Below are 27,725 nucleotides of genomic sequence, written 5' to 3' on the forward strand. Positions count from 1 at the left end.
TCCTTTCATTCTGCTGTAATGAAACTTGGAAACGGGGCTTTCATAGTAGACGTTCCAGCTGTAAGGGCTAGTTTGTGAAATGTTCTGCTATGACCTCCTGCATTTAGACTACTGAATATTTGGAGAGCAGTGGCATAGTGTGCCTTCTATTAAAAAAAAAAAAAATCCATGCAAAAGAACCTAGAAAAACATCATAGGAGAGACCTCATAAAACCTTTCAAAATTCCAGAGAGAATTTTGAAGAATCACTAGCAATTCCTGTTAGCATGGATGTGGTTGAGCTGATACTACACAATAGGTGAATGTGATGGGGGTCAGGCTTAGTTACCTGTTTTATCTGAAGGTATTCATTATTGGCTTTGTCTCGTATTTAATGACATTTTGGTCTTTCCTTTCTTGAAGGCTGGGCCTCCTGGTATCCTGGCCCTGCTGGATGAAGAGTGCTGGTTCCCAAAAGCAACAGACAAAAGCTTTGTGGAAAAAGTCGTACAAGAACAAGGCACCCACCCCAAATTTCAGAAGCCAAAACAGCTGAAAGACAAAGCTGACTTCTGTATCATACATTATGCTGGCAAGGTAAAGAATGAGTAGCTAAAATGTGAGCATGGGAATGTCTGCTTCATTTTCTAATGCTTATAACCACTGCTTCTTAGAAATAGCTACTTGCCAGAATGGCTGCCTGTGGGAAACCAGTGGAAGGTTTCACAGAGTTGTTCCATTGCAATGGATGTTACAGGGCCTAAGGGGGTTTGTCTACATGTTGGATCTGTGTAATTGAAGGTGTGCCAAACTGTCACCAATTTAAATTTGTTCTCTGGGACCTGGTAAGGTTGGAGGTGATTTTTCAGAAACCTTAGATGGAGGTTTACTCACCATAAGTGATGATGTAGTTGTTCTGTGTCACACTCTGGGTGGTGCAAACCAGTGTTGCAAATTCCCTTTAATGACAGAACAAGACATGCAGCTGTTTCTTAGGGTTTGAAGTTTGTAGGTATGATTGCTTAGATGGCAAATCCAAGAATGATTAAGTAACCTGTTGTTGATTGTGCAAACTTCAGTGCTACTTTTATAGCCTTGGTAGGATCTTGTTGTATCTTGTGCTGCAGAAAATTCTACACCCACCCCCCCACCCCTCCCCAGTTTCTTGATGTGTTCATCTTCTCCAGGTGGATTACAAAGCAGATGAATGGCTGATGAAGAACATGGATCCACTGAATGATAACATTGCTACTCTTCTTCACCAGTCATCGGATAAGTTTGTCTCTGAGCTGTGGAAAGATGGTATGTAATTAAAACGAATTGTATTTGTTTTCTCTTGGTTTATGTGTAAGAGTTTGTTTGATCATCAAAAGTCTGTGATGAGCTGTGTTGCTTTTTCCCCTGAAGACTAAGCCAGCAAGATGAGCATTATCTGGAACATTCTTTGCTTAGATTGTGGTGTTTAACTAAAAGTTTACTTTAACTTATGAGGAAGATTCACTTGCATCAGCTTATGTTAAGCCTGCTGCATAAATAGCAGTTATTTCTCCAAACCAAGGATGCCAGGATATAATATGAATGCACCATTATGTCCCAGCAGCCTGCATAGCTGCAGCATGCAGACACAGGATCTCAGGTTGAATCTGTTTTCACTCTAGTGTGTTCTTTCTGCAGTGTTGCTCAGTATTTTACTCTATCTCCTCTGGGTTTATCTACTTTTGAGTCTTACTGTTGCTGTCACTTTCTGTGGTGAGTTTTCTTTGACGTCTCTGTCTGTTGCAGAGATGCAGAACGTTCAGAGAGCCTATTTCTATCAACACTTTCCTATTCTTCATCTAGAACCAGGTGACTGAGAAACCCAGCTGTCGTGTCATGTGTGTGATGCATCCTAGAGCCATGCAAGAAATGCTTCCGTTAACTTCTCTTTGTCCCTTCCTCATACCTGCTTGTCTTTCTCGTTCATCTCCTCTGCTTTGTGCTAGTAGCTCCTCATGGACTTCAAAACAAAAGCAAAATTCACCTTGTGAGTAGACACAAGGAAAATATGGACATACTCAGGTGCAAGGCTTGAATAGGAAGAGCTAAGAGCTGCTCAACCATTTGTCAAACAGCACCGGTGTTTGACAACAGCCCTGGCTTGAAGGCAGAGCTAGCAAAGCTGTTTCTTGCAAGATTGGAAGGAAGATTTCCGAGACTCTGTTCAAACTGCAATCCAGTTTAACATTGATTCTCGTTTGGGGATTTGACTTCAGCTGCTGATCATTTGAAAGACAGTTTGGCAAAGGCGCTTGTACTGCATGAAAAATGGCCATCAGCTACCTGTGCTTAACAAGGCCTTTGCTGTGTGAGGCTCCTTTTGGACTTGAAATGTCAACCAAACCACAGCTTATCAGTTCTTATTTATTGTTCTTAGCTGGATCTTCTGTTGCAAGTGATTGTCCTTTTTGCTATCTTGATGTAGATTGCAGGGCTCAAGATTAAGAGGATTGTTCCAGCCGCAATCTGGGACACTCTTCTGTGGATTTCCCTGTGATGTCATCTAGTAACATAACCTTCTTTTCTTTCTGATGAGACGGCCCTGACCCTATTCTAACAGCTGTTCTCAAAGTGAGCAGTTCTAAACTAATACTGGCTGTACATCAGGGTATCCTTTCTTGTTCCTTCTTTTATAGGAATTTCTCTTAGCAGTTTTTAAATCAGAAGCCAGTTGAGCACAAGTTGATGTATTTTCTGAAGTGAAGATTGGGAGCCTGAGCTGGGCATCAGTCAGCCACTAAGGTTAAAGTGAAGTAGTAGCTTGAGGCCTGCACTAAAAATGAACTGAGGGTGTGGCAATGTGTAGAGATACAGTTGGTTTCAGTTGGGTGAATTTTTATCTCCATGTAGAGAACCAGTGGGGAAAAGTAATGCTTTAGTTTCTTCTTGCACCTGCTATTCTCAGATCTAGCTGCCTTCTATTGAAAAAAAGATCTATGGAGTCCACCCACCAAAGTGATAGCTTCATCAGTGTTTGATGTCACTGTGAAACAGAGAAACTGTTGGGGCAGGGAGTTCTGGCTTTCTCCTAGTATTGTTTGTCTCTGTCATAGAATACTTACACTGCAGAAGTAACTCACAGTGGTATCTTGAGGTTTGATGTCATGCCTTTTGCCATGTTTGCTCAGTTCACAAGTAGATAATGGCTTTTCTGATCACTGGTTATGGCAGTTATGCCTGTAATGCAAGAGTGAAGCTGGACTTGAACTGTGGCCCTTTCTGGGTCAGAGTTAACTAATAGTTGACTCTGCTGAGCTAGCAGTTAGAATTCTTGGTTTGTTGGTTTTTTGTTGTAACCCAAGCAATCAGAAGCATCTGAAACTCATTTTTAGATTGCTCTTCCAGAGCTGCCATCCAGAGCATCAGTAGAACATGTTTGGGAGTAAGTTTGACTCCATCACTCAAACTTCCTGTAGTGAGCTGTTGCTTTTTTTTTCCATCCTGCTCCTATCCCTGCACAAATTCTGTACAGGAATCGACATGTGTGTAGAGATGAAGCAAAAAGGATCCTGCAGCTCCTCTCATTTATCCTGATCTACCCAGATGTTCTTTGTACATTCCAGTGCTTCCTTTGCTTGTGACAGAATTTTAACACCCTTTCTTGTGCTTTCTCTAGTTGACCGTATTGTTGGGCTGGATCAGGTGGCTGGCATGTCAGACACTGCGCTGCCAGGGGCCTTTAAAACCAGGAAGGGTATGTTCCGAACAGTGGGACAGCTCTACAAAGAGCAGCTGGCTAAGCTGATGGCTACCTTGAGGAACACCAACCCCAACTTCGTCCGTTGCATCATCCCCAACCATGAGAAGAAGGTAAAGATGGATAAATGGAATGTGCTGCTCAGGGAGGTGGTGGAGTCACCGTCCCTGGAGGTGTTCAAAAAGGGATTGGACTTGGCACTTGAAGCCATGGTTTAGTTAGTCATGAGATGTTGGGTGATAGGTTGGACTTGATGATCTCTGAGGTCTTTTCCAACCTTATTGATTCTATGAAAACAGTACAGCCCATGCAGTCTTATGTGGGCTTCCTGGGACATGTGGCTGGCTTGCTATCTTAGATTTTGCAAGAGATCTTAGAGGTTCTGTTTTCTCAGGGTATCTTTTAAAGGTCATCCTAAATGACTCTAAATATCAGTAGTTTTGGAGACTGAACTTGGCAGTTTTTCTTAAGGTGGCATGAAAGTTTTCACTTGCTTCCAACTGGAAAAAAAAACAAACCTGTCTGCTTTACAAAAATGAGGAGGCAGCAGGGGATAAAAGCTTTGTGGTATTTATAAAGTATACTTTTTCCTCACTAGGCTGGAAAACTAGATCCCCACTTGGTCCTTGACCAGCTTCGCTGTAATGGAGTGCTGGAGGGAATCCGTATTTGTCGTCAAGGCTTCCCCAACAGAGTTGTATTCCAGGAATTCAGGCAAAGGTAAGGTCTAGAAAAGAACCTGAAGCACTCTTTGCTGTAACAAAGTAAAGACACAAGTGCAAAAGTAGAAGTATTCTGTTGCAACTGGCTTGCCCCTGTTTTCAAAGGCAGCACATCTGCCCCTTAGTATTCCCTGACACAACGCCTCCCAAAAGCATCTTTGAGTTGCTCTAATAAACTTGTGTTTAAGTTGAGGCATAGAGGACCCCATCTAGGGCTGCTGCTTCATACTGTGTCGCCTAGAGATGCAATTTTTTTTCTTCTCTCAAGACCATAAGCTGTCAGACTCATAATCACATAGGAATGCATTACTGGGGTTGTTTTTTGTTGTTTCCATGTACACTTGTGTAACTCTTCTTAATGCTTTCTCCTTTTCAGATATGAAATCTTAACTCCAAATGCAATTCCCAAAGGATTTATGGATGGAAAGCAGGCTTGCGTGCTGATGGTAAGACATCCCAGAAACAGTAGAATGAACTTTATGGATGTGGTTTGGAAATGGGAGTTGTGCATGTTAAATGTATCTTGTACTCACAGACCAAAATTCCAAAGTCAAATGTTTTGTCTGAGAGGGGGAAGCTTCAAAAAGCTTTCTCTTGGCTTTGCAGATGGAGACTTTTGACTAGCATGAGGTTCAGTAATCCTAAGCAAAGAGGATCTTCTGTTTCCACAGATGCATACACTTTGAGGTGCCAGCAGTATTCATGGAATGAAAATGCTTAGAAGCATTGTTGTTATCTTTAGCATATGCTTAAAGTATGAGCTTCCACAAACTGTTTGTAGTAGCCTGCTGATAACAAATGCTTCCAGTGAAGGAAGGCTCCAGTTATTTTCTGCAGAATCGCCTGCCTCAAAGGAAGAGCTTTGGCTTCTGCAGCTTGAAGAGTAGGGGAGACTGAATTGAATTTGGCTGGAAGTGATTCTAGGTTTTTTGCTCTTCGAGTAGTATACCTTGTTCCTCTTAACTAGTGGAAGTGTTGACAGCAAATCCTTTGAAGGATGGGAAGATTGGTTGGGGTGCCTTTCCCTGACAAAGATTAGCACTGGGGAAAAATAAATATGAAGGATGTACAGGTGGATTTCATTTAGGGAAAGAAAAGGACTCTTGGGACTAGGCATTTATTTGTTCTTCACAGCATCCTTGCAGTTCTGGGTACTTGATATGTGGTGTTGTATTAAACAATGCTTTCTATCCTATTTTCTGTCTCTGGTTATCTCCATTTCGTGCTGTACTTGGCTGAACTCCAGCTCCTCTAGTTGGGACATGAGTTTATTGGGAGCTAGCAACTTTGATTGGTCCGAGCGGCTCTTTGTAGGAAGAGGTATCTTAGAGGATGCAAATGTGTTGTTATGTTTCACATGAAGAAGGTATTTACAATAGGTTAATTCTTCTCTCTGTCATTTTAGATCAAGGCACTGGAGCTGGATTCCAACCTTTACAGAATTGGACAGAGTAAAGTGTTTTTCAGAGCTGGAGTTCTTGCTCATCTTGAAGAAGAGAGAGACCTGAAGATCACAGATGTCATCATTGGCTTCCAAGCGTGCTGCAGAGGCTACTTGGCCAGAAAGTAAGGGACCATATTTTGTCTAGTACATTATAAAAAGGTATTTCTCCCATTCAGGTAGAAGTTTCTCTTAAAAACCCCAAACACCTGGCTGGAAATTGGTTTTTGTCAGAAAGGCCCCCGTTTATTTGTTGTGCATATAACAGTTGATGGTGGTTTAGGGTTTTCTGATCTCTGTAGGGCTGGATTTCTGACACCTGTAAGAAACTGTATGCTGCTGTCCTGCGTGCTGCCAGAGCAGTAAAGTCTATTCCTCTCTCTAGCAATCCTATACTGCAGGCAAAGTTTTGACAGAAGTGCTGTGAACTGCAAATGTGAAAATGAGAAGGTCTTAGTACAGTAGTGATCCAGGAGGTGTAGGATCTCTCTTAAGCTATTAGGTAGGACTGAAGATGGTGCAATTCCAAAAATGAAAGTAGTTTCTGTCATATTGGCAGGAAAACACAGTTCTGATTCAGATCTCTCTGTTTTTTTAAAGTGAAAATAGGGAGGCCTTTCAGGTTAAAGGACTTTAGGGAAAAACTTTATTAAATAGGAAATTGCCTCATAGAAAAGATAACTACTCTGAAAGTTCGTTGGCAATATTGCTGGGTTTTTAGGAGGGAGCCTTCAAAAGTGAAAATGTAGAGGGCATGGTAAAGAGAATGATGTGCTGCTGTGAGCTGCTTTGTCTGACCTCCACTTACCTTGCAGAGCCTTTGCCAAGCGCCAGCAGCAATTGACAGCCATGAAAGTGCTTCAGAGGAACTGTGCTGCCTATCTGAAACTGCGGAACTGGCAGTGGTGGAGGTTGTTCACCAAGGTAATGTTTTTCCCCTTGCATTTTTGACGGCTTGGTTGCAACTTTGGTGTCTTAGATTGATCCAGAGCACGAAACCCTCTTCCTCTACAGTTGGGCTGGCTTACAGCTACACCTTGATTCACTTAGAGACTATCAGAGCATATTTTTCAGGTGTGGAGTATACCTGCATAAACTGAGTGCAAGGCTATGCTCAAGTAATGTTGTGGAAAAGAAGTCATCTTTTAATGCTTTATGCCTAACAAGAGTAAGAGGATCACATGCTTCAAAGAGTCACTTCCTATGTTGCTAGTCCATTCAGATAGACAAAAATTGTTAATATGGAGATGACACTGTAATGGACTGCCCAGGGATGTGGTGGAGTCAACATCCCTGGAGATCTTTAAGGAAAGATTGGATGTGGCACTTAGTGACATGGTTTAGTCAATGTGGTGTGAAGTCCCAGGCTGGACTCGATGATCTCAGAGGTCTGTTCCAGCCTTAATAATTCTGTGATTCTGTGACTTGCCAACGGTTTCTCCAGGGCTGTAAGAACAAATGAAAAGCACTGAGGACTGATCTTGCTGTTGGACTTGTAGGTTATTTTACCTTTATAAAGACAATGAACACGTGAAGAAATGGTTTCCTTTCTAAATGTATGGTATTTCTTGCTTTTTAGTAATGATATTCTGCAGCTAAATGGGAGTCACAAGCAGAGTTTAAAGTTCTCTGTCTTAGGAAATGACTTCTAAAAGTTTTTAAAGGAGAAGCACAAAGATAGGTGTTGTTTGTTCTTTATTTACATTGACCAACTTGTGAATTTCCCCACTGTGTGGCAACTTTTACATTCTCCTACTATTATTAGTGCTTGAGGATCTGGAATTTACCCAACCCTTTTCTGATGAGGAGGAAAAGTTGGGCTGGCAGAAAGTGTGCTACTGGCAGAGCAGATGAAATCTAGTCCTCTATGATCCTCCCAGTGTTCACAACAAAACAATTGGTCTGTCAAATATGACACTTACCTACACTGTATTATTCAGTGCCTGTAAGTAGAAGAGCATCTGTTTGTGTTTGCCTTGTTCCTTACACACGTCATTCCCTTGGTTTGCCTTTCAGGTGAAGCCCCTTCTGCAAGTAAGCAGACAGGAAGAGGAGATGATGGCCAAGGAAGAAGAGCTAATAAAAGTTAAGGAGAAGCAGCTAGCTGCAGAAAACAGACTGAGTGAGATGGAGACCTTCCAGGCTCAGGTGAGTTTGCCAATGTCATGTATGACAGTCATTCTCTCTCTACCTGGCCAACTGCTTGAGAGCACCTCCTTTGCTTTATTGGACAAGCTGCAGGACTCCAACTTGTTAAAATATGTGACTTGGTGGCCATTGTCATTCTTCCCAGTGCAGTTCCTCTACCAGGCTATTTTGCACAGTGACCACCTGTTGCCCTCCTATAGCATTATGCAAAGGAAAGTCTCCTTTGGCATTATGTCAAGCTGGTTGAGTTCAACCTTGTCATTAATGGAATCCTTTTTTGTTTGGAACAAAGAAGGTGGCAGCAGGATTACTTTTCTGTAGAGCTGGTAATTGTTTGTATTACTTTGCAAGGGAAAACTTGGTAATCTTATTTCAAATGGATATGGTCTTGAGAAACATAATACATGGTTGCAGTGCAAGGTTTGTGAAGGAGAACACTTAACTGTGGATGTTTAGCTTTTGATTAGCAGCAGCAGATTGCTACAATGCTTAAGACTGTAACTGTGGCATTGCAAGAGCACATAACTTCACTTGACATAGATTGCCAAGTATTTTGGTAAATTGTACATTGTCTTATTTCTGCCTTTGTGTCCAATGCAGCTAATGGCAGAGAAGATGCAGCTGCAGGAACAGTTGCAAGCAGAAACCGAACTCTGTGCTGAAGCTGAGGAGATAAGAGCCCGCCTGACAGCCAAGAAACAAGAACTGGAGGAGATATGTCACGACCTGGAAGCAAGGGTGGAGGAAGAGGAAGAAAGATGTCAACATCTTCAGGCTGAAAAGAAGAAAATGCAGCAGAATATCCAGGTAATGCCTTGGGAAGGCTGTCTCTTGTCAGTAAAGAGGGTGCTAAGATTTAGAGGCATTCTTTTGTCCCAGCTTAGAGGGAAACAGGAGAGAACAAGAACAGAAAAAGCACAGCAAAGTCTATCTGTAGAAACAGCAATAGAGCACAGTGGTACTGGTGCTGAGCTTCAGACGTTCAATCAGTTATCTGAATTGAGCTGTTCCATCCTTGAAGATGAGGATGATGGCCACTTGTCAAATTAGACAAGTCTTTGGTTGAGCCAGGTGTGTTAGGAGTTGTAGTATTCTTCTTTGCAAAAGAGTGTTTCTTCTGCTAGAAAACTTGTTTGTTAGAACACAGTGTGTTGCATCGAGCCATGATAGAGATGTCACTTCCAGAAAGTACTAATAATACCCAGAAGGAGGGGTAAAGAAACCTTGCAAGTTCTAGTATTCCTACTATGCTGTTACACTGATTAGTGAGCAACACTGACAAGTGCCTTTCTTTTCTGTGGGTGCTGTGAAGGAACTGGAGGAGCAGCTTGAAGAAGAGGAAAGTGCAAGACAGAAGTTGCAGCTAGAAAAAGTGACCACAGAGGCCAAACTGAAGAAACTGGAAGAAGATGTGATAGTTCTGGAAGATCAGAATCTCAAACTGGCTAAGGTAAGACTCCTGCAACTTCTTACATGGTCTGGAGATGCACAAATGTCTCTCTTGGAGCCATCTACCAAAGGCTGACCTTTCCCATGTTACAGGGAGACTTAGGGATTAATTCAGTCTGGTCTTTGGCAGCTCTGATGTACATTATAGAAAGTAGCTGCTTGCCTGTATTCTTTACAAGCCAGTATTGTATGATATCTAAATAGCTTTGCCTAAATAATGATCCATGAGCAAACATTTTCTGCTACCTTGTTGTGCTGAACAGTGTCAAGTTCGTTAACAAACAGACTTCCTCTTCAGCTTTGAAAGGGTTATCAGATACAAATCTTCAAGCATTTACTTGACTAATGCTATCTGGAATCCTGAAAGGATTCCTTTCATTGCAGGTTTTCTTGTAGCAGAAATACGCACGTTGTCATCTTTAAGCACAGTTAGCTCTGGAAAAATATGTCATTCCAGCATCTGCTTTGACACTACCTTCTCAATCCTGCAGGAAAAGAAACTGTTGGAAGACAGGATGTCAGAATTTACAACAAACCTGACAGAGGAAGAGGAGAAATCGAAGAGTTTAGCTAAACTCAAGAATAAGCACGAGGCCATGATCACAGACCTCGAAGGTGAGTTTAGTTTTTGGTTTTGTGGGTGTTTTTCAGTTTGGTTATTTTGTTGTGGTTTGGGGTTTTTTGTTTTGCTTTGGTTGGTTTTGGGGTTTTTTGGTGGTTTAGGTTGGATTTTTGTTTTGTTTTTTATTGTTGGTTGGTTTGGTGGGGGTGTTTTGTTTGCCTGTTGTTGTTTTTTTCATGGTAGATCCTGCAAAGGGCTTTCCTATTTAGTTTTAGGTGCTTTCTTGTTAAAATTTGATGAACTTCAGCTTAATTTCTAGAGTTTTAGTCCTCTCCAGTTTCTGAGGGGTTAAAAGTTAGTCTATAGTGTGTATGCTATTGATTGGTTTGGTAGAGCTGTTCAGTGGCTGGCTGAAGGTTATGTGCCTTGTCAGCTGAGCCCTTGATCTAAATAAAAATCCTCTCCAAAGCAGCAGGCCAATGGAGAAGAGAGGCTGGTTCTCTTTCTTTTCCAGCTGTGGAGGTGTCTCCACTTTTCTACTTCCAGCAGCATCAGCCTGTCAGGGTTAGTGCTGTTTCTGCTATCCTCTTTGCCCAAGTTCTTGAGAGTTCAGGCTAGAGGCACTTCACCAGGTTAACACAGCAGGAACCAGCCTATTTAGTTTCAGTTAAGGGAGGGTGGACCTTGTGTTCAGCATCACTTAATGCATGTTTATGCCTGTGTGGGAGTAACTGGCATTGTGCTGGCATTGTTTATTACAGTGAAAGGGGGGAAGGAGGTTTGGAAGATGAGGGAAAGGAAAACTGTCAGATATGTTTTAAGGGCAAGATATGGGAGCGGTTGCATGTATAGCTCTTGAGAGAATAATGCACTGGAGAGTTGTATTGGTAGGAAAGAAGCTGTTGCTCAGGTAGCTTTACTTTCTCTGTGTGTGCAATGTTCTTGGAGTGTGTGCCATTCATGTAACTGAACGTGTCCCCATCTCCTTCAGAACGTCTGCGGCGTGAAGAAAAGCAGAGGCAAGAATTGGAGAAGACTCGTCGAAAGCTTGAAGGGGACTCCAGTGATCTGCATGACCAGATTGCTGAGCTGCAGGCACAGATTGCAGAACTCAAAATGCAGCTGGCCAAGAAGGAAGAAGAGCTGCAGGCAGCCTTAGCTAGGTGAGAACCTGACCTGTGGGGTTCAGGGACCCCCAGGTTGGGCAGTATTTCTTGGTTTGTGTCCCTTTGGAAAGGGGTTAATGAGGTCTGTGGCTGGATCAGAGTTCTTTGGCTGCTGCTCTCTGCCACTCTGTGCGGAGCTAGACTGAGTGCAGTGTGCACTGCACATGGTTCAGTGGAGCAGTAAGATTTCAGAGGGGGTTAAAAAGTAGTAGCAACACATTGCCTCCCTGGTAGTTGCTGTATTCATCTATTCAGTAAAGTGTCCGATTTCCAATGTAAAATGGTGCTTTCTCTTCTGCTTTCTTCTGTTGTCAGTCTCTCTCTGTCCCCTTCTTTAAGGTAAGTAATTGTGTGCTCTCAAGTATTGGGAAATAGAGCTTAGAATTTGTAGATGATACACAGATCAGAGTTTGAATGTGATATTGTAGAGCAGACCAACACCAGCTTTTTTCTTGATTATTCTTGGTAGGACAGGTGGTGTTAACTTATGTATGAGTTAAATCTGACCGGAACCCTATGTTGAACACAGGGTGGAAGAAGAGGCAGCTCAGAAAAACATGGCCCTGAAAAAGATCAGGGAACTCGAATCCCAGATCACTGAACTGCAGGAAGACCTGGAGTCAGAGAGAGCATTCAGGAATAAAGCTGAAAAACAGAAGCGGGATCTGGGAGAAGAGCTGGAAGCGTTGAAAACAGAGCTAGAAGACACGCTAGATTCTACTGCTGCTCAGCAAGAGCTCAGGTACCTCCAGCATGTGTTGTCCTAATTTGTTTTGGTTTTGACTTTTTCAATAAATTCTGCCACATCCAAGTATTTGTCTTTATCAAGGTAGGCTGGTTAGGGGCCTCAGTGACTGTGGAAGGAGGTGGTGTGCAAGCTGTATTCAAGGCTGGTGTAATAAACATTATTTGCTCCCTGACATAGTGTTAGTGGTACCCCTGAAACATTCATACTTTCAGACTGCAACTTCTTATGCTGAAAGTTTTGCTGCCAGCTTGCATGCACCTATGAGGGTTGCAATGTGAAGTTTGAACTTGGAAAAGTATCTTTAAAGCATGAAGGGCTAACCAGACCTTGGCCTTTTTTGCATTGGAGATGTTTGATTATCTGCCTAGCATCTAAATGGATTTGTGCATTTTGCAGGTCAAAGAGAGAGCAAGAAGTAACGGTTTTGAAGAAGACCCTCGAAGATGAGGCAAAAACTCACGAGGCTCAAATCCAAGAGATGAGGCAGAAACATTCACAGGCAATTGAAGAGCTGGCAGAGCAGTTAGAACAAACTAAACGGGTATGTGGCACAGAAAACACGAGTCTAAAGCAGCCAACCTCCCTGAATTTACAGCTGCAGGTGTAGAAGAGCATGAAGTGTTCATGATCCTAGACTTCTGTTATATGTGTTCTTTTTCCCTTGGTAGACCATTGTCACTAAGAAGCACATGTGAAGTTGTAGTCTTTTCTCCCATGAGGCATGTTACACTGCATAGCCAAGATGTTGTTTTCACTGCCAGGACTTGCTGACTTGTACAGCCTTGAATTTTCCTTTACTTTGGAGATCTCGTGGTGCAGAACTATCTCCTGTATTGCTGTCTTCTCTGATTGTTAAATTGCCTCCTGCTTGTCAATGACAGGCTGTTCAGATTATTGTTTTCCTGAGTTAGCAGACCACAACTTAACAGCTCAATGTACAGCACTAGCTTGCTTGTGGGGAAAAAAATCACAAATGTACTTAGTGGAAGCATCCTGCCATGTTTACAGTCTGAGGAGTTTTGCTGTGCTTTTTTTTATCTCTTAAGGTGAAAGCAAATCTTGAAAAAGCAAAACAAGCTCTGGAAAGTGAGAGAGCTGAGCTGTCCAATGAGGTGAAGGCACTTCTGCAGGGCAAAGGAGATGCTGAGCACAAACGGAAAAAAGTAGATGCTCAGCTCCAAGAGCTGCAGGTGAAATTTACAGAAGGTGAAAGGGTGAAGACTGAACTGGCTGAGAGGGTTAACAAATTGCAGGTGAGTGGCATGGCTTTTCCCTAGCTTATGATTTAGCCCAGAACTAGAGAGAAGAGCTTATACAGTGGTACATCTCTGTAGCTAGTGTAAAAGTCTTGCTCTTCCTGATGATAAAGTTACTGCAAAAAGCAAATCCATCATTTATTTCCCAAAGGCTATGCAAACTTCTTAACTCATTGCCATGGCAGGACATCTGGATTGATGGCTCTTACCTCGAGCAGCCTTAAGAAGATGAAGTAATCGGTTGCCATCTGAGTTAAGACTTAAAGTATCGGCATTTCCACTCTGTTTCAGCATGCAGCAGTTTGTACAGTAAATTCTGTAAGCATTCAGCTGCTTGTGGACCTAGAGTGGCACAAACAGGCTGATGGTTGTGTAACTAATTTGGAAGGCAGTGCCTTGAAGCTGTGTAATGTGGTTGATGAGGGGTGGCTCAAGAGCAATTTGGAACTTTAGGGTTTGCTTGCCTTTTATTCAAGGGAACAACAAATCTCTTTGATTCACACAGAGCATTGTCTTCTGCCTTCTCCTTTACAGAGGGTTGTCATTAAAAGCTGAGCTTTGCTGGGGTGTGTCCTATCATTTGGAGTGTGAAAATGTAATTTTGAGACTGTAGATACAGTCCTGAAGCAGCTAGTACAAAATAGAGGAGAGTTAGTTTAATACAAGCTTTAAAAATTCTTGCCAGATTGTCTGAAATCTAGAGGCCTGAAAAGAATCAAAACAATCAAACTCTTCTCTTGCAGTAGAGGTAGTCTCAAAGGAAAAAAAGGTCTCTTGTCAGCTTCTTGTATTTCATTGCTGAGACTTTGGCAATGAGGCAGTCCTTCCCGAGGGAGATTATACACATGCCTTACTGGTAGAGATGCCTCAGTTTTCACTTTTGGGTCTTGTGACTGCTCACCTGTTTCTGGCTTTGCTTTTGCTGATGCATTTATTAACTGATTCTCTGATCCCTCTTTCAGGTTGAGTTGGACAATGTCACAGGTCTTTTGAACCAGTCTGACAGCAAGTCAATCAAATTAGCAAAGGACTTTTCTGCTCTGGAATCACAGCTTCAGGATACACAGGTGAGAGTTTTGAAAGGCCCAGGGCACCTGTGTGTGGTGCAGCCAGTGTCTGTTGCAAGGTCTTAAAGTAAGAAACCACTCTGGACACCATGAAATACTGGATATGCAACACTTGTGTCTGTCTGGTGTTGCTAAGAGGTTGTATTGCATGGTGTTGAGAGCATTTCTGCAGAAACAAGCTGTTTATCTTCCTTCTGCTTCCTCACTATATGGAGCATATGTAACTTTCCCTGTCTAAGATTTAGAACTCTTATTTTCTTACCTTTCTGCTTGAGAGGTTTGTAATACTAGAACTGCACTGGAATGCTAAGCTCCTGTTGGAGACCTTCATAGTCAGTATTTGACAGGGCTTTTGTGTGTGTGCCATTTCTGGTAATTCTGTGAAGGTATCTGCTTCTCAGTGGATGTTGGGGAAGTGATAGATTCAAATAAGTTGGTAATTTTTCAGGGAAAGTCATACTTACTCTTATACTTTGGGGTGAAACAACCATTTGTACTTAATAGCATGGGACTGTTTTGGTAAGAAAAGTCATGTAGTCACATAGAGTACAGTCACTCCATTATTTGGAAAGGTTTTACTGCTTTGTGTGCCCCTTGGAAGACTCCAGAAAGGCTTCTGTGGATGGCTAGTAAAGGGAACAGGACCCTTCTGAATATTTTATTTCTATACAGACTCAGTGGAAGACAATTATCTGAATTCTATCTTAGTCATTTTATCTGTGAAATAAGTTGCATACTTAAACTCAGCTTCACAAGTACCCATTCTGGAGAGAGTGGATGAGGACCGTGAGCTTTTAAAGCCAAGGAGAGGTGCTGAATTCCACTGGGGTATTTGCTTTGTAGGAGCTGCTGCAGGAGGAGACTCGCCTAAAACTGAGCCTCAGCACTAAGCTGAAGCAAATGGAGGATGAGAAGAACAGTTTCAAAGAGCAGCTGGAAGAAGAGGAGGAGGCAAAGAGAAACCTGGAGAAACAGATCTCTGTTCTTCAGCAACAGGTACAGAATCTACATCACACAACCCTGTGCATTTTGAGAGGAAGCATAAATGCAGGTCTGATTTCAAGGAATGAGAATTCAAATGCAGAATTCACTTCCTGGGAAAGGATGATCCTGCTGTTTTGGATAAGAGAGGAAAGGAAGTGATCTCTGATGGTAATCACACAAACTGCTTTTAGCAGGGAATTTAGTCATAAGAGTATTTGAAAGGAGAGTGGTATGAGCAGATTTACTTCCTCAAGTTCCAATACCAGTAAATTTCATGCAGTGTTATCTGTGGTGTGGCTTCACGTGCAATCTTTTCTCTCCTTCAGGCAATAGATGCTAAGAAGAAGATGGATGATGGCCTGGGCTGCCTTGAGTCAGCAGAGGAAGCTAGGAAGAAGCTGCAGAAGGACTTGGAGGGCTTGACCCAGCGCTTTGATGAAAAGACAGCTGCCTATGACAAGCTGGAAAAAACTAAGACTCGCTTGCAGCAGGAGCTGGATGACCTCGCTGTGGACCTCGATCATCAGCGGCAAATCGTTTCCAACCTGGAGAAGAAGCAGAAGAAGTTTGATCAGGTAGGACTTCAGTCACTAGGCATTCACTGGGTGCATCTTATCACAGAATCATAGAATGGCTGAATTGGGAGGAACCTAAAGATCATCATGCCATGGGCACAGACACCTTTCACTAGACCAGATTACTCAGAGTCCTATCTGCAGCCTTGTTGACAGCTCCACTTCAGGAACACCTAAACAGTGCTGCTTGGAGAATATTTACCTCTGAACTAAGGCATAGCATACAGACAGAAGAAATAAACTTCTGAGGAGGTAAATTAATTCTGTACCATGCATAAGAGGCTCAGTGATACTTCTTTTCCCAAGGGGCTGAGTTCAAAGCATTGTTTGTAGATCATCTTTGAGGGAAGGTTGGAAGGAGTATGCTGGAGACCTGGGGAGTCAGAAGTTTGCTCATTTGTAGTCAGCACAGTCATTAAAAGCGGGATGGCATGCTTCAGTCTTGGAAGCTGCATTTTCTTGGTTCCTTCTATCCATGGCAGAACAGTACTAAGAAGGCAGTGATGAAAGCTGCAGGTTTACCTTGTTAGAAAACTCAGTAATTTCTCAGAACACTGATCTGTGGTCTTACAGCTGTTGGCAGAGGAGAAGAACATCTCTGCCAAGTATGCAGAAGAACGGGACCGTGCTGAGGCAGAAGCTCGTGAGAAGGAGACCAAGGCCCTCTCCTTGGCCAGAGCCCTGGAAGAAGCCATAGAGCAGAAAGCTGAGCTGGAACGAATCAATAAGCAATTCCGCACAGAGATGGAAGACCTGATGAGCTCAAAGGATGATGTTGGGAAAAGTGTAAGTACCACACAGGTGATGCTATTAGCTTCATGCTACAAAAAGCTTATGCTAGTGTGACCACACGTGTAGGACATGAGTTTATGAATGTTACGTTGGTTTTACATTAGTACCCTGGGACAGGTGGGTTGGAAGAGCCTGGAAATTACCCAAATGAGGCAGTGACAAACTGAAAATTAACTGATATTATTGTGGCAGAGGTGAAGGTATGATACAAACCTGATAGGTAAAATAGAGGGATTAGCCAGGCTACATAAGACAACAGCCCCAATATTTCAAGACAAAAGATTGTTATGATAAGCACTAAGGAAAAGAAAATCAGAGGCTAAAAAGTATTTTCTTGAATTCTGTCAGAACCAGAGGTATCCAGCTCTGTTAAGTCTGTGGTAGGTCAGAACTGGGCTTACAAATGTTGTTCTTTCTCCCCATCACCACATGTATATGACCAGACTAACAGGTAATTGTGATTCACACTGGCAGCTTGCAGGTGTGTGAGTAGCTGGCTTTGAGGGGTATCTCTGCCTTAATACAGGAGACAGATGCAGTGTTCTTATGTGAGTGGCTGTTCTTAAACACTATTAGGATAGGTGGAATTGTCTCCCCTCTTTGAGGAAACCTCATGTGTGGTACTGTGCTGTAGGTCCATGAGCTGGAGAAGGCTAAGCGAGCCCTGGAGCAGCAAGTGGAGGAGATGAAGACACAGCTGGAAGAGCTGGAGGATGAGCTGCAGGCCACAGAGGATGCCAAACTGCGGCTAGAAGTGAACCAACAGGCCATGAAGGCACAGTTTGACCGGGACCTTCAGGGACGTGATGAGCAGAATGAAGAGAAGAAGAAACAGCTGATCAGACAAGTAAGGATTCCTTTGTACCTCCTGAAAGCATTCTGTACATAAAGGCACTTGTGTCCAAAGCTGATTAGACAGACACTGCCAATCCAATTCTGGTTAGTGGTAACTCTCCAGGCAGCCCTGCAAAGCTCTGAGAGACTTTCCCCCTTGCGTGCATGATTGTTCAAACAGCCTTTGTCCATCAGAGGAGCTTGTGGTGCTTTATTAGTGAGGAATGTTAGCCCCATCCCCCTGCTAGGAAGGATGAAAATAAGTCACATGCTGGCACTTGTGTGGAGTTTGAAAGGGGGATGTGAGGAGCAGCTGTTGGAAACCGCGGAGCTAAAATGCTGATGCCTGCATCTCTCCATCCAGGTGCGGGAGATGGAGGTGGAATTGGAAGACGAACGGAAGCAGCGCTCCATTGCTGTGGCTGCCAGGAAGAAGCTAGAGATGGACCTGAAGGATTTAGAAAGCCACATAGACACTGCTAACAAAAACCGTGAAGAAGCCATCAAGCAGCTCCGCAAACTGCAGGTGAGGCTGCAGCTGTTTCAGCATTTACCCAGGGAAAGAGGGTACGAGATTTCCCCTTGTGCAGCAGCGCCACAACATGAAAGAGTCCAAATACCTTCCTAACCCTGATCTGCATGTTTAGCTTCCTGAGAGACAAGCTGTAGGGAAAGTCCACTCTAGTGCTTGCCTCATGTCAGTGATTTTGGAAAGGGTTATGGAGCTGCAAAACTACAGGGCCTCAAATATCACTTGGGCCTTCTGCCCCAACACAGTTCTGTTATGCCTTTGTAACTCCTCCAAGTATTTGTTTGATCTGTCCTTAGGAAAAACTCCAAGTCCTCTTTAGGTTGTCCATTCCATTGCTTCACTAGAAAGCTTCTTGTACCCTCTGTTTCCTGCTTCCTATATCTGACAAGATTTTCCTTTTTCCCTGCAATTTAAGCATTTCTATTTGGTTCCATTACTGTTCCTCCTTGTTACTTGTGAAATGGGAAAAGGATTGTTCCTTTTTGACAGCAGCCTTTTAGTAGCTGAAGCTTAATGAATGCCTGTTTCCATTTTCCCTCTCTGTGCTTCCTGTAAGGTAACAAACCCGATTTGTTCATGTGGATGCTCGAAATTCATTCCTTTTTCTCCCTTTTCAGGCACAAATGAAGGACTACATGCGGGAACTGGAGGACACTCGCACTTCCAGAGAAGAGATCTTGGCACAGGCCAAAGAAAATGAGAAGAAGCTGAAGAGCATGGAGGCAGAGATGATCCAATTGCAGGAGGTAATGGAATGTGCATGCAAGTCAAGGATTTATTAGTTTTCTTTGGCCAAGAACTGGGTGTAGAAGTCTAAGCTGGAGTGGTTTATTTCCTTTCTTTTGTACTTTTTGCTCTCCTTCAAGTCCACTTCAAAATGCAGGATTTGGAACTTTCCTGACAGCTGTGATAGAAGTGTGCAAAACAAAGGAAGCTGTGGGGTGGGAGGGAACAGACCATGTCTTATAATTAAGCCTGGATCTAGCTAGTGAACATACCACCCATTACCAGTAACTGCTTTTTTCCAGTGCTGCATTAATTGGTAGCTTCCCATTGGATCACCGACTGTCTCATTTTCATTCCAGGAACTTGCAGCTGCTGAGCGTGCCAAGCGCCAGGCCCAGCAAGAAAGGGATGAGCTGGCTGATGAGATTGCCAACAACAGTGGTAAAGGGTGAGTAATGTTCCCTGCTTAAGGGTGGAGGAGCTGGTTTGAGAAAATACTTTGCAGTATTTTTCATGTAGACTGCAGCATGTGCTGTATCCTCTCTGCTCAGGAAAGACTGAGCTCATTTGGCAAAGTGGGAAGCGGCGAGTTGTCCCCAGGGCATTAGTGCCACCAGCTCTAATGCTTCTGTGTCCTATAGAGCACTGGCCCTGGAGGAGAAGAGGCGCCTGGAGGCCCGGATAGCTCAGCTGGAGGAGGAGCTGGAAGAAGAGCAGGGCAACACGGAGATCATCAGTGACCGGCTCAAGAAGGCCAATCTCCAGGTACCTGCTCAGGCTGCCAGTGCCAGTAGGGTTTGTCTGGGCTGTGGAAACTGTCAGACTGCACTCCTGAGTAGTGCCAGCTACTGATTTGTGCACACTACAGGCCCTCAGAAGTCCTTAGATGAAAATTGAGATGAAACACCTGAATACCACAGCAGAGAAAATAGGATGGGCAATCGGATTTTAACTTGCTGGGTTTGAACATACAAATCATTGGGCAGCTGGAACAATCCCCCAAGTTTATAAACAAACTCAAAAATACCACAACCTCCTAGGTCCCCTTTTTCTATATCAAAGGATTATGAGAGAGAAGATCTGTAACATGCTGCTCCAACTTGGCATGCTGAACAGTGCCACAATGTGTTTGGAAAATCACTTTTCTGCCAGTTCTCTGCTGCTTCAAATGGACTAACCGTATGGAATTTGTTAAGCTGCTATAGAAACCATGATCTTAATCTGCCTGTTCCCTGCCCTATTTTATCTGCTTAGCCTTGAAAGTCAGACTTGTTGTTTTCTTAGTGCTCCAAAGCCAAGGAGCTAGGCTGATGGTTTTCCAAATAGTTTCTTCACTCTGGTGGATGAGAGCATAGTTCCCTACTTGACTGACTGTCAGCCAGAGCCCTGTCTTGGAAGTGGACTGAGTTCTTGCCCTTTTGCCTTTGAAAGCAAGATTTCTAAGCTGCTTCTCTGTAGTGGAAGTAGACAGTGAATAAATGAACATTAGTAAAGCAGACGTGTTGGATCCACTTGCCTCAGGACTTCTGTAGTTCAGTAAGACTGATAAAATTGCTGCATTAGGTGCCAAACCCTGGCCCTCACCTCAGACTGGCAGATTTAGCTCTGAGGAGGTTGATAAACCTGTTATTCAAGGAATTGCTTTGAAACTCTGGGTAAACCAAGATATTTTTGAGAAGTGCTCTGCCTACGGTTTCCTCTGCATCGTAGTTATTCCAGGTATTCAGCTCACCCTGAAGGTCCTTTTTCCTTTGTGTGTCAGCATGTGACTGAGAAATAGACCAGCTTTTCAGGCTGGAGTGCTTGATCCGCTGAGTGCTGCTTCTCTCTGCAGATTGATCAGATGAACGCTGACCTGAATGCTGAGCGCAGCAACGCACAGAAGAACGAGAACGCTCGCCAGCAGATGGAGCGCCAGAACAAGGAGCTGAAGCTCAAACTGCAGGAGATGGAGAATGCAGTAAAGTCCAAGTACAAGGCTGCCATCACGGCCTTGGAAGCAAAGATAGCACAGCTGGAAGAGCAGTTGGACATGGAGACAAAGTATGTCCTAGTAGAAATGCCATCTCTTTTACAAGCCTCCACCCACTCTGGCGCTTTAAGCTCTTCTGAGTAAATTCGGATTTGTCTGAGCGCAGGTTTCATCCTAGGTATATTGGGTGGTACAGAAGTAAGATCTTGGCAAACCTTTCCTGTTTTTCACTGTAGAGACTCGTAAGTTCTTCCAGACAACCACTTCTAAAACTGCAGCTGCGATCCACTTGCTGGCCCTCTGCAGCTTCGAGAAGGGTCGTGTCTGTATGACATCATCGGCGCCTTTTGCTCATTTCTGGGAAACGCTGCTTCCCGTCCCCTTCTTTCCTAAGTTAGGAGAACTTTTGCTATCTCCCTAGTTTCTAACTTGCCTAAGTGAGCTCATCTTGTTGGGGACAATGGATGGTGAGAAGTTCCTGTCTGAGTATCACTGTGGTTTTGTGCAGGGAGCGCCAGGCTGCCAGCAAGCTGCTGCGCCGTGCCGAGAAGAAGGTGAAAGATATCCTGCTGCAGGTGGATGATGAGAGGCGTAATGCTGAACAATTCAAAGATCAGGTGTGTATAGTTACCTGCAGCGACTGATGGGAGGATTTCCCTTCCATGACCAAGGCACCCTCTGCACATAAGAGGGCTCCAGCATTAACCTCCCTCTGGATTTCTCTTCCTTTCCTTCACTGTGATAATTACAAGGTGACACAGATGAAAATGTAGTGCTTTGAAGGAAAAGCTTGGAGGTGTCAAGTCCTAGGCAGCTCCCTTCAGAAAGGGAAAAGGGGGCACTGGAAACTGCTTTTTGCTGTTCTGACTGCCGTGCTGTAGCTCTGGGGAAACACTGATCTCTTTTTTTCCCCTCCACACACGCTCAGGCGGACAAGGCGAACATGCGCTTGAAGCAGCTGAAACGCCAGCTTGAGGAAGCAGAAGAGGAGGCCCAGAGAGCCAATGCATCCCGCAGGAAGCTGCAGCGTGAGCTGGAGGATGCCACTGAAACAGCTGATGCAATGAACAGAGAAGTCAGCTCCCTGAAGAGCAAACTCAGGTAAGGTGGAGCACGTGGTGCAATGGTTTGGCAGCCAGTCCAGCGTGGTCTTGCTGTAACTGCCCACAGTGGCAGCTGCCCGCAGCAAGCAGTGCAGCCAGGTGCTTCCTTACCTCTTTGCAGAGCCTGGCCTGTCAGGTGAGTGCAGTGGGAGGTTGTGTTGCTGACACACTGCCTGTCCTTCCCTAGGCGTGGAGACCTGCCCTTCGTCGTGACACGTCGCATCGTCAGGAAGGGTACGGGAGAGTGCTCCGATGAGGAAGTGGACGGCAAGGCAGATGCTGGTGATGCCAAAGCTACTGAATAAGTCCTCCCATTTGACCCAGGTTACATGTGATGGAGTGACCCATCCACCCTCCCCTCTTCCATTGGACTTTCAGCAAATCCTCTCCTCCTAAACTGGCTGGGGATCTGCAGAGCAAGCCCAGAGCCAGCGGGCATCTGTGTTCCTAGTTTCCTCCTCTTTCCAGTTTCCTAATCCTCTTTGTATTTAATGCCAAAGAGTCAGGGCTCTGAAATCTGACCAGCAGTTTGGCCACTACAAAGGCCTGTAGAACTGTCTGTGCCATGTCTGCTGGTGAACCCTCACACAGTTTGGAGGGAGCGGGGTTAGGGAAAGATTATTTTTGCTGTAAATCTCCTTTTGTCTTTTGATTCTAGCTGCAGGGAAGCTCCTTGCTGTATCCTTCCCCCTCCCTCTTTGTTTGCTTTCGGCAATCATGTTCAGTGACCTCAGACTTCTGCCTCTTCTAATCTGCCCACCCACGTGGTTTGGGAGCAGTTTCAGGAAAAACGGTGTGCTTTGGCCATGGCAATTTGCCCCTTTCTTCTTCCACATGTTTCAAGGGAGGGGTGAAGAGGGAAGCTCCTCTTGGGACCAGTTACCTGGAGGACTTGCCAAAGTTGTCCTCCTTCTTTATTTCTCTCTTTTTACCTTCTGGACAGATCTCTGAAGTGCAATGATGTCCTGTTAGTGTCTCTGCCTCTGAGCGGTTTCATCTAAGGTAGTGTGGACCAGTAGCAGATGACAGGCTGGGGAAGCAGAGCAATGTCCTTGTGCTTGTCCGAGAATCTCTGGGGGACCAAATATATTTAATGGTAATAGGCAGAATCTAGGGGAATTTAATAGGGTAGTGGGCAGAGGGTGGGGATGAGGGGAGGGAAATCCCTCTTTTATCGACATGTCCAAGCCTCTTGCACCTGCTCTGTAACCAGGGGTTGGGATTAGTTATTGTGCACCATTGACTTAAGAGTATATTAAAAACCCTTTAATCTGCACAGATATATTGTAAGGCCTTTGTATCTCTCCTAATAAGTAATTAAGGAAACAAACAAAAAAAAAATAAGTAAAAAATAAAGGTCTTTATCACTGCCTTTCTATTGGGACCATGGTTATATAGAGATAGTCTTTACTTTTCTACACCGTACACTGGTTGCTGGATTTACCTGTACTCTTAACCATATTGTATATGCTGCATTTAGACCTACTTATGAGCAAAGTAAAACAAGAATTCCATATGAAGCACCATACTGTATGCCTGAAGCGCTCTCAGTGCAGGAGCCTTGTGTCCCAATTGCTGTCACAACAAAAAAACTAAAGGTTTGTTTTTTATATATATATATATAATAAAAGTGCCTTAGCATGTGCCTCAGCTGTGTGTCACCACTACAGTCAGTAATGGTTTTACTGGTGCTCCACTGATGTTACCAATAAAGATTATCCATGTGCTGCACTCTCTCTGTCTGTGCTGCTGTTCCCTCCTTCACTAAGACCAAAGGTGTGTGTAGTGGTTTGAGCCTGAACTGGGAGTTGAGAGCTCAGATGGGGGCAAGGCTGAGAATCCTTCCCCCTCTCCCCCTTCCTCCCTCCCAACAGAGAAGGAAAAAAAAACAACCAAGAAAGGGAAGGAGCAAATCCACCAAGTAATAATTTGGAGTCGGCCTGGAAGTAGAGAGGTAAAGAGTTTTCTTTAAACAATGCATATGTATAACAATAACAGATAAGGTTCACAAGGGCAAGGAACAGGGATGGATGGGAGGGGGGGGGGAAAAAAAACAAGAATACAAAAGCAGTCTCTGTCTCTGAAGAGGCACAGAGGCAGCAGGGAGAAGGATCAGGCCCAACCACGTGGCAGAGGAGCAGGAAGGCAGCCGCAGGAGCCAAAAAGGAGAGCTAATGGCTGCGATGTCCTCCCTTTTATACCCTAGCTGGGCAGGGAGGGGGAAGTGGAACAGACTCAGTTTCCTAGGGGGAAAACACCCTGCAGGGAGGGCAGAGCACTTGCAACCCCCCCCAGTGTGTCACCTCCAGTGATAGTGGTGTGGTATGACACAAACCTGCCCTCATGCCGGGCGACTCTCCCTAGCAGAAATCTGCTGTTATAGTGTACCCCTGTGGCCAGCAGGAGGGGTTTTGGAGAAGGCTCATGCACCTTGTGTGTGTGTTTTCAGAGAGCAACTATTCCAAACTGGAAGCTATGAATTTGAGCTGAGGTACTTCTGTTCTTGGCCTGTATGTGGCGCTTCTGCGTCTGTGACCAGCAACTGTGCAAACAAGCTGTCTTCTTCACTTTCTGTCTCCAATCTCTAGAATCACTGGAAGGTAAGGTGAGTGTAGGAGGTGATAGATAAGTCTAGAAGTCTTTTATCAGTGGATTGGCAAAAGTGCCTTTTGCTCATCCTCCAGTTTGTCCATAGAAAAATCTACATTTTGTAACATTTCTGCTAGCAATTGAGTAAGGAACTTGTGGTTGTATTCATCTTCTGGTCTGTGGCTCCTTAGATTGCTCCAGGTGCTTGTGTGTTCTGGTCCTGGTCTAAAAAGCTGGAGAGTAACAGCAGCAACCTCATCCCTGTCATTCTGATGTGGCAGAGAGATGGAGAGCAGCTTGCAAGCTCCTCTGCCAGCTTCCTCTGCACTCTTGGGTGAATCCCATCAGGCCCCATAGACTTGTGAGCGTCCAGGTGGCAGAGCAGGTCCTTAAACCGCTTCCTCCTGGAGCTGATGCTGTTTTCCATCCCTATCAGGAGGCTGAATACCCTGAGGACAATGGGTCTGACTATTAAAGCCCCAAAGAAGGCATTAAGTACCTGAGCCTTTTCCTCATCCTTGACAGCAGTGTTCTCCCCTGCACCCAAGAAAGGGTGGGCATTTTCCTTGGCTTGCTTTTTGTTGTTCATGTATTTGTTAAACACCTTTCTTGTTATCCCTCAGGGCAGTGCCCAGATTGAGTTCTAGCTGGGCTCTTGCCTTTTTGATGTTCTCTCTGCATGACCTAACTAGATCCCTGAACTCTTCAGGAGTTGCCTGGCCCCCCTTGCCAAAGATGCTCTTGCAGGGGCTCAGGAAGGAGAGCTCCTTGCTCGGCTGGGCATGTTCCCCAGTAGTTTGTTTGATGACACATGGGGGCAGCCTGCCCCTGCACCTCTAAGACTTCTTTCTTGATCAACCTCCAGCCTTCCTGGACCCCTTTGTTCTTCAGGATTGCCTCCCATGGGCCACTCTGAACCAGTGTCCTGAGCAGTCTGCCATCTGCCCTCCAGCAGTCCGTGGCAGCAGCTCTGCTGAGCTCACTCTTCACCCAGCATCAAGAATTCTGTCTTTGTCATCACTAAGGCCAAGGTGGCCTCCGACCACCACATCACCACCTGTCCTTCCAGGTTGAGACCTACTGTTTGCAGAGAGGCTTCTCCACTGAGAAAATCAGAGTTACAAACTGTGTCTGGGGCTGGGCCAGCCCCCGGATGGCAGATGGGGAAGGAAGCGCTGATGTTCACCACGAGGGCTGAGGGTGCAGCCAGCACATGCTGCTACTGAGGCCAGTGCTGGCAAGCAGGGAGCGGGAGGGAGCAGCTTCCAGTAAACTCAGGAGCACTACACATGTGTGTACTGCCCACAAAGAGCAGGATTTCTGCCTCAGCAGATGCTGAGAGGGGGGAAAAGTCTTATTAAAAAGCTGAAGTGTAGGTAGAAGTCAAAAAACAAAGCAGGAGGGGTGAAGATTCAGCATGCACTGCTGCACAAGTGGGGTGCTGTCACATGAAGGGATTTGATGTTTGATTCCACAGGCTGCAGCTTTTGAAAGTGTGGGTAGGGATTAAGGTGTAAAGGGATGGAGGCGCCCTTGTGGTGTGTGGAATACAGGCACTGCTGGGCTGATGTCTTGCATGTACACTTAAAAACAGGGCTGGAGACACTCTTTGTCTGGAGTTCACTGGTTCAGATACTTGGATCTTTCTCCAAAGTGTTGCAGAAGCAGGCAGGGAATCTTTGAGAACAGCGGGCCCTTTAAATTGCACTAAAATTGCCTTCCTATCACAGGATCATCTTAAAATAAGGCCAGCTGGCCAGGCACTGCTGTGACACAGCAGAACTGGCCTAACACCTGTGTGCTGACCAGGCACTGACTCTTTTAAGCTCTGGCTGCTTTTTGTGCCCTTGGATTGCTGTGTCTGAGCTGGTGCATGACTTGGATGCTGCTCTGTCTTGTGACAGAGGGAAAGAGACCTGTGTCTCTTTTTCCACTCACAGTACTTCAACATCCCCCTCTTTGTGCATCCGTGGGGAAGGGCTGAAATTTGTCTCCCACAACATTTCCCACTCTGCAGAGTAGAACTTCGAGCTAGCAAGTTCTTGTGGCCCTGAATTAGTTGCTCTGTGGATCTCCAGAGCTGCTAAATGTCTCACACAAACTTTACTGGGGTTTGGGAGGTGGTCCAAGCAGGTGAGTGGTTACAAAAGCTCTAATAAGCAAATCCAGGAGGATTAAACTGGGTTGTGATCTGTGGGCCCTAGAAGAGAGTTGTTCCTCAAAGCTTGTGCTAGAGCTTTGTCTGTTCCCTGCAAGATCCAGCCTCGGAGCTCATTGCAGTGGGCATCAGAGGGGGCTGAAGGGGGGGGTTTACATGGAGTGCCTTGTGGCTTCAGAAGATGCCTGAGCTGGTGGTAACATTGATTTCAAAGCAATCAGTTCCTTCACCAGACCTTTGTGCTAGCACAAAGGATCTGTAAACCAGATCATTAAATATAATAACCCTGGCTAAAAAAAATGTTGCAATGCAGGTTACAGCATAGCTCTCCAGGCTGTTTCAGGAGCCAGAACCAAGGGACAGAGCAATTTGCCCTCACAGCCCCAGGGAGATGGAGGCAAATTGCTAGACCCACAGCACCTAGTCCTGCTGTGGAGAGCAGCTTAACGCTTGATGTGTTCCTGCTACAGCTTCCCCCCGGGGCAGAAAGAAGACAATGGCCATTAGGGCCAGTTCCAGCTGGGCTCCCAGGCACAGCAATGCTGACCTGCCAGATTTAGGACAGGGATTGAGCCCTTTTCCATTTCCTCCCCAAACTGTCTCAAGTACCAATGTAAATGGAGAATCACTTTATCAAAGCCAAGGGAGCAGATTAGATAGCTGCAGAGGTGGGATGCCTCGGTTTACAAATACCTTATGGGTGGGTGTCGGGAAGAAGGGGTTTGGCGTCGGGAAGAAGGGGTTTCTTGTCAGGAAGAAGGGGTTTGGTGTCAGGAAGAAGGGGTTTCTTGCTGGGAAGAAGGGGTTTCTTGTCAGGAAGAAGAGGTTTCTTTTCACTGCTGCCCCTGAGAGGAACAGACACAAACTCGAGCACAGGAAGTTCCGCCTCAACTTGAGGAAAAAATTCTTCACTGTGAGGGTGGCAGAGCAGTGGAACAGGCTGCCCAGGGAGGTTGTGGAGTCTCCTCTGAAGAGTTTCAAAACTCACCTGGACACATTCCTATGTGGCCTGCCCTACTTTGGCAGGGGGGGTTGGACTCGATCTCCAGAGGCCCCTTCCAACCCCCTACTGCTCTGATTCTGTGGCAGACACAGAGGGAGGGAACTATGGTGAAAAAATGCAGCCTTCCCTGCCTGGAGTATGAGGTAGGCCTCAGCAGTGGTTTGAGCAATCACAAACTAAAATGCA

At 44.9% G+C, this 27,725-nt stretch overlaps 1 protein-coding gene across 1 annotated transcript in view; it reads left to right on the forward strand.

Annotated features, from left to right (window-relative positions):
• MYH9 (myosin heavy chain 9) overlaps nucleotides 1-23,520 on the forward strand; it is a 70,481-nt gene extending 46,961 nt beyond the window's left edge. Inside the window, exons 14-41 of the mRNA XM_054168053.1 lie at nucleotides 403-576; nucleotides 1,167-1,281; nucleotides 3,632-3,825; nucleotides 4,311-4,432; nucleotides 4,811-4,880; nucleotides 5,840-6,000; nucleotides 6,691-6,799; nucleotides 7,892-8,023; nucleotides 8,624-8,830; nucleotides 9,336-9,473; nucleotides 9,964-10,087; nucleotides 11,026-11,197; nucleotides 11,730-11,942; nucleotides 12,345-12,489; nucleotides 12,995-13,201; nucleotides 14,167-14,271; nucleotides 15,115-15,267; nucleotides 15,582-15,830; nucleotides 16,404-16,616; nucleotides 17,257-17,469; nucleotides 17,821-17,982; nucleotides 18,606-18,734; nucleotides 19,074-19,162; nucleotides 19,356-19,479; nucleotides 20,549-20,757; nucleotides 21,195-21,303; nucleotides 21,615-21,787; nucleotides 21,977-23,520. Of these exons, the coding sequence (XP_054024028.1) occupies nucleotides 403-576; nucleotides 1,167-1,281; nucleotides 3,632-3,825; nucleotides 4,311-4,432; nucleotides 4,811-4,880; nucleotides 5,840-6,000; nucleotides 6,691-6,799; nucleotides 7,892-8,023; nucleotides 8,624-8,830; nucleotides 9,336-9,473; nucleotides 9,964-10,087; nucleotides 11,026-11,197; nucleotides 11,730-11,942; nucleotides 12,345-12,489; nucleotides 12,995-13,201; nucleotides 14,167-14,271; nucleotides 15,115-15,267; nucleotides 15,582-15,830; nucleotides 16,404-16,616; nucleotides 17,257-17,469; nucleotides 17,821-17,982; nucleotides 18,606-18,734; nucleotides 19,074-19,162; nucleotides 19,356-19,479; nucleotides 20,549-20,757; nucleotides 21,195-21,303; nucleotides 21,615-21,787; nucleotides 21,977-22,094 (4,329 nt within the window). The 3' untranslated portion in view covers nucleotides 22,095-23,520. The remainder of the gene's footprint in view (nucleotides 1-402; nucleotides 577-1,166; nucleotides 1,282-3,631; nucleotides 3,826-4,310; nucleotides 4,433-4,810; nucleotides 4,881-5,839; nucleotides 6,001-6,690; nucleotides 6,800-7,891; nucleotides 8,024-8,623; nucleotides 8,831-9,335; nucleotides 9,474-9,963; nucleotides 10,088-11,025; nucleotides 11,198-11,729; nucleotides 11,943-12,344; nucleotides 12,490-12,994; nucleotides 13,202-14,166; nucleotides 14,272-15,114; nucleotides 15,268-15,581; nucleotides 15,831-16,403; nucleotides 16,617-17,256; nucleotides 17,470-17,820; nucleotides 17,983-18,605; nucleotides 18,735-19,073; nucleotides 19,163-19,355; nucleotides 19,480-20,548; nucleotides 20,758-21,194; nucleotides 21,304-21,614; nucleotides 21,788-21,976) is intronic.
• Nucleotides 23,521-27,725: the final 4,205 nt, after the last annotated feature.

The sequence above is a fragment of the Dryobates pubescens genome, chromosome 15 (genome assembly GCF_014839835.1).
Source record: "Dryobates pubescens isolate bDryPub1 chromosome 15, bDryPub1.pri, whole genome shotgun sequence".
NCBI lineage: Eukaryota > Metazoa > Chordata > Aves > Piciformes > Picidae > Dryobates > Dryobates pubescens.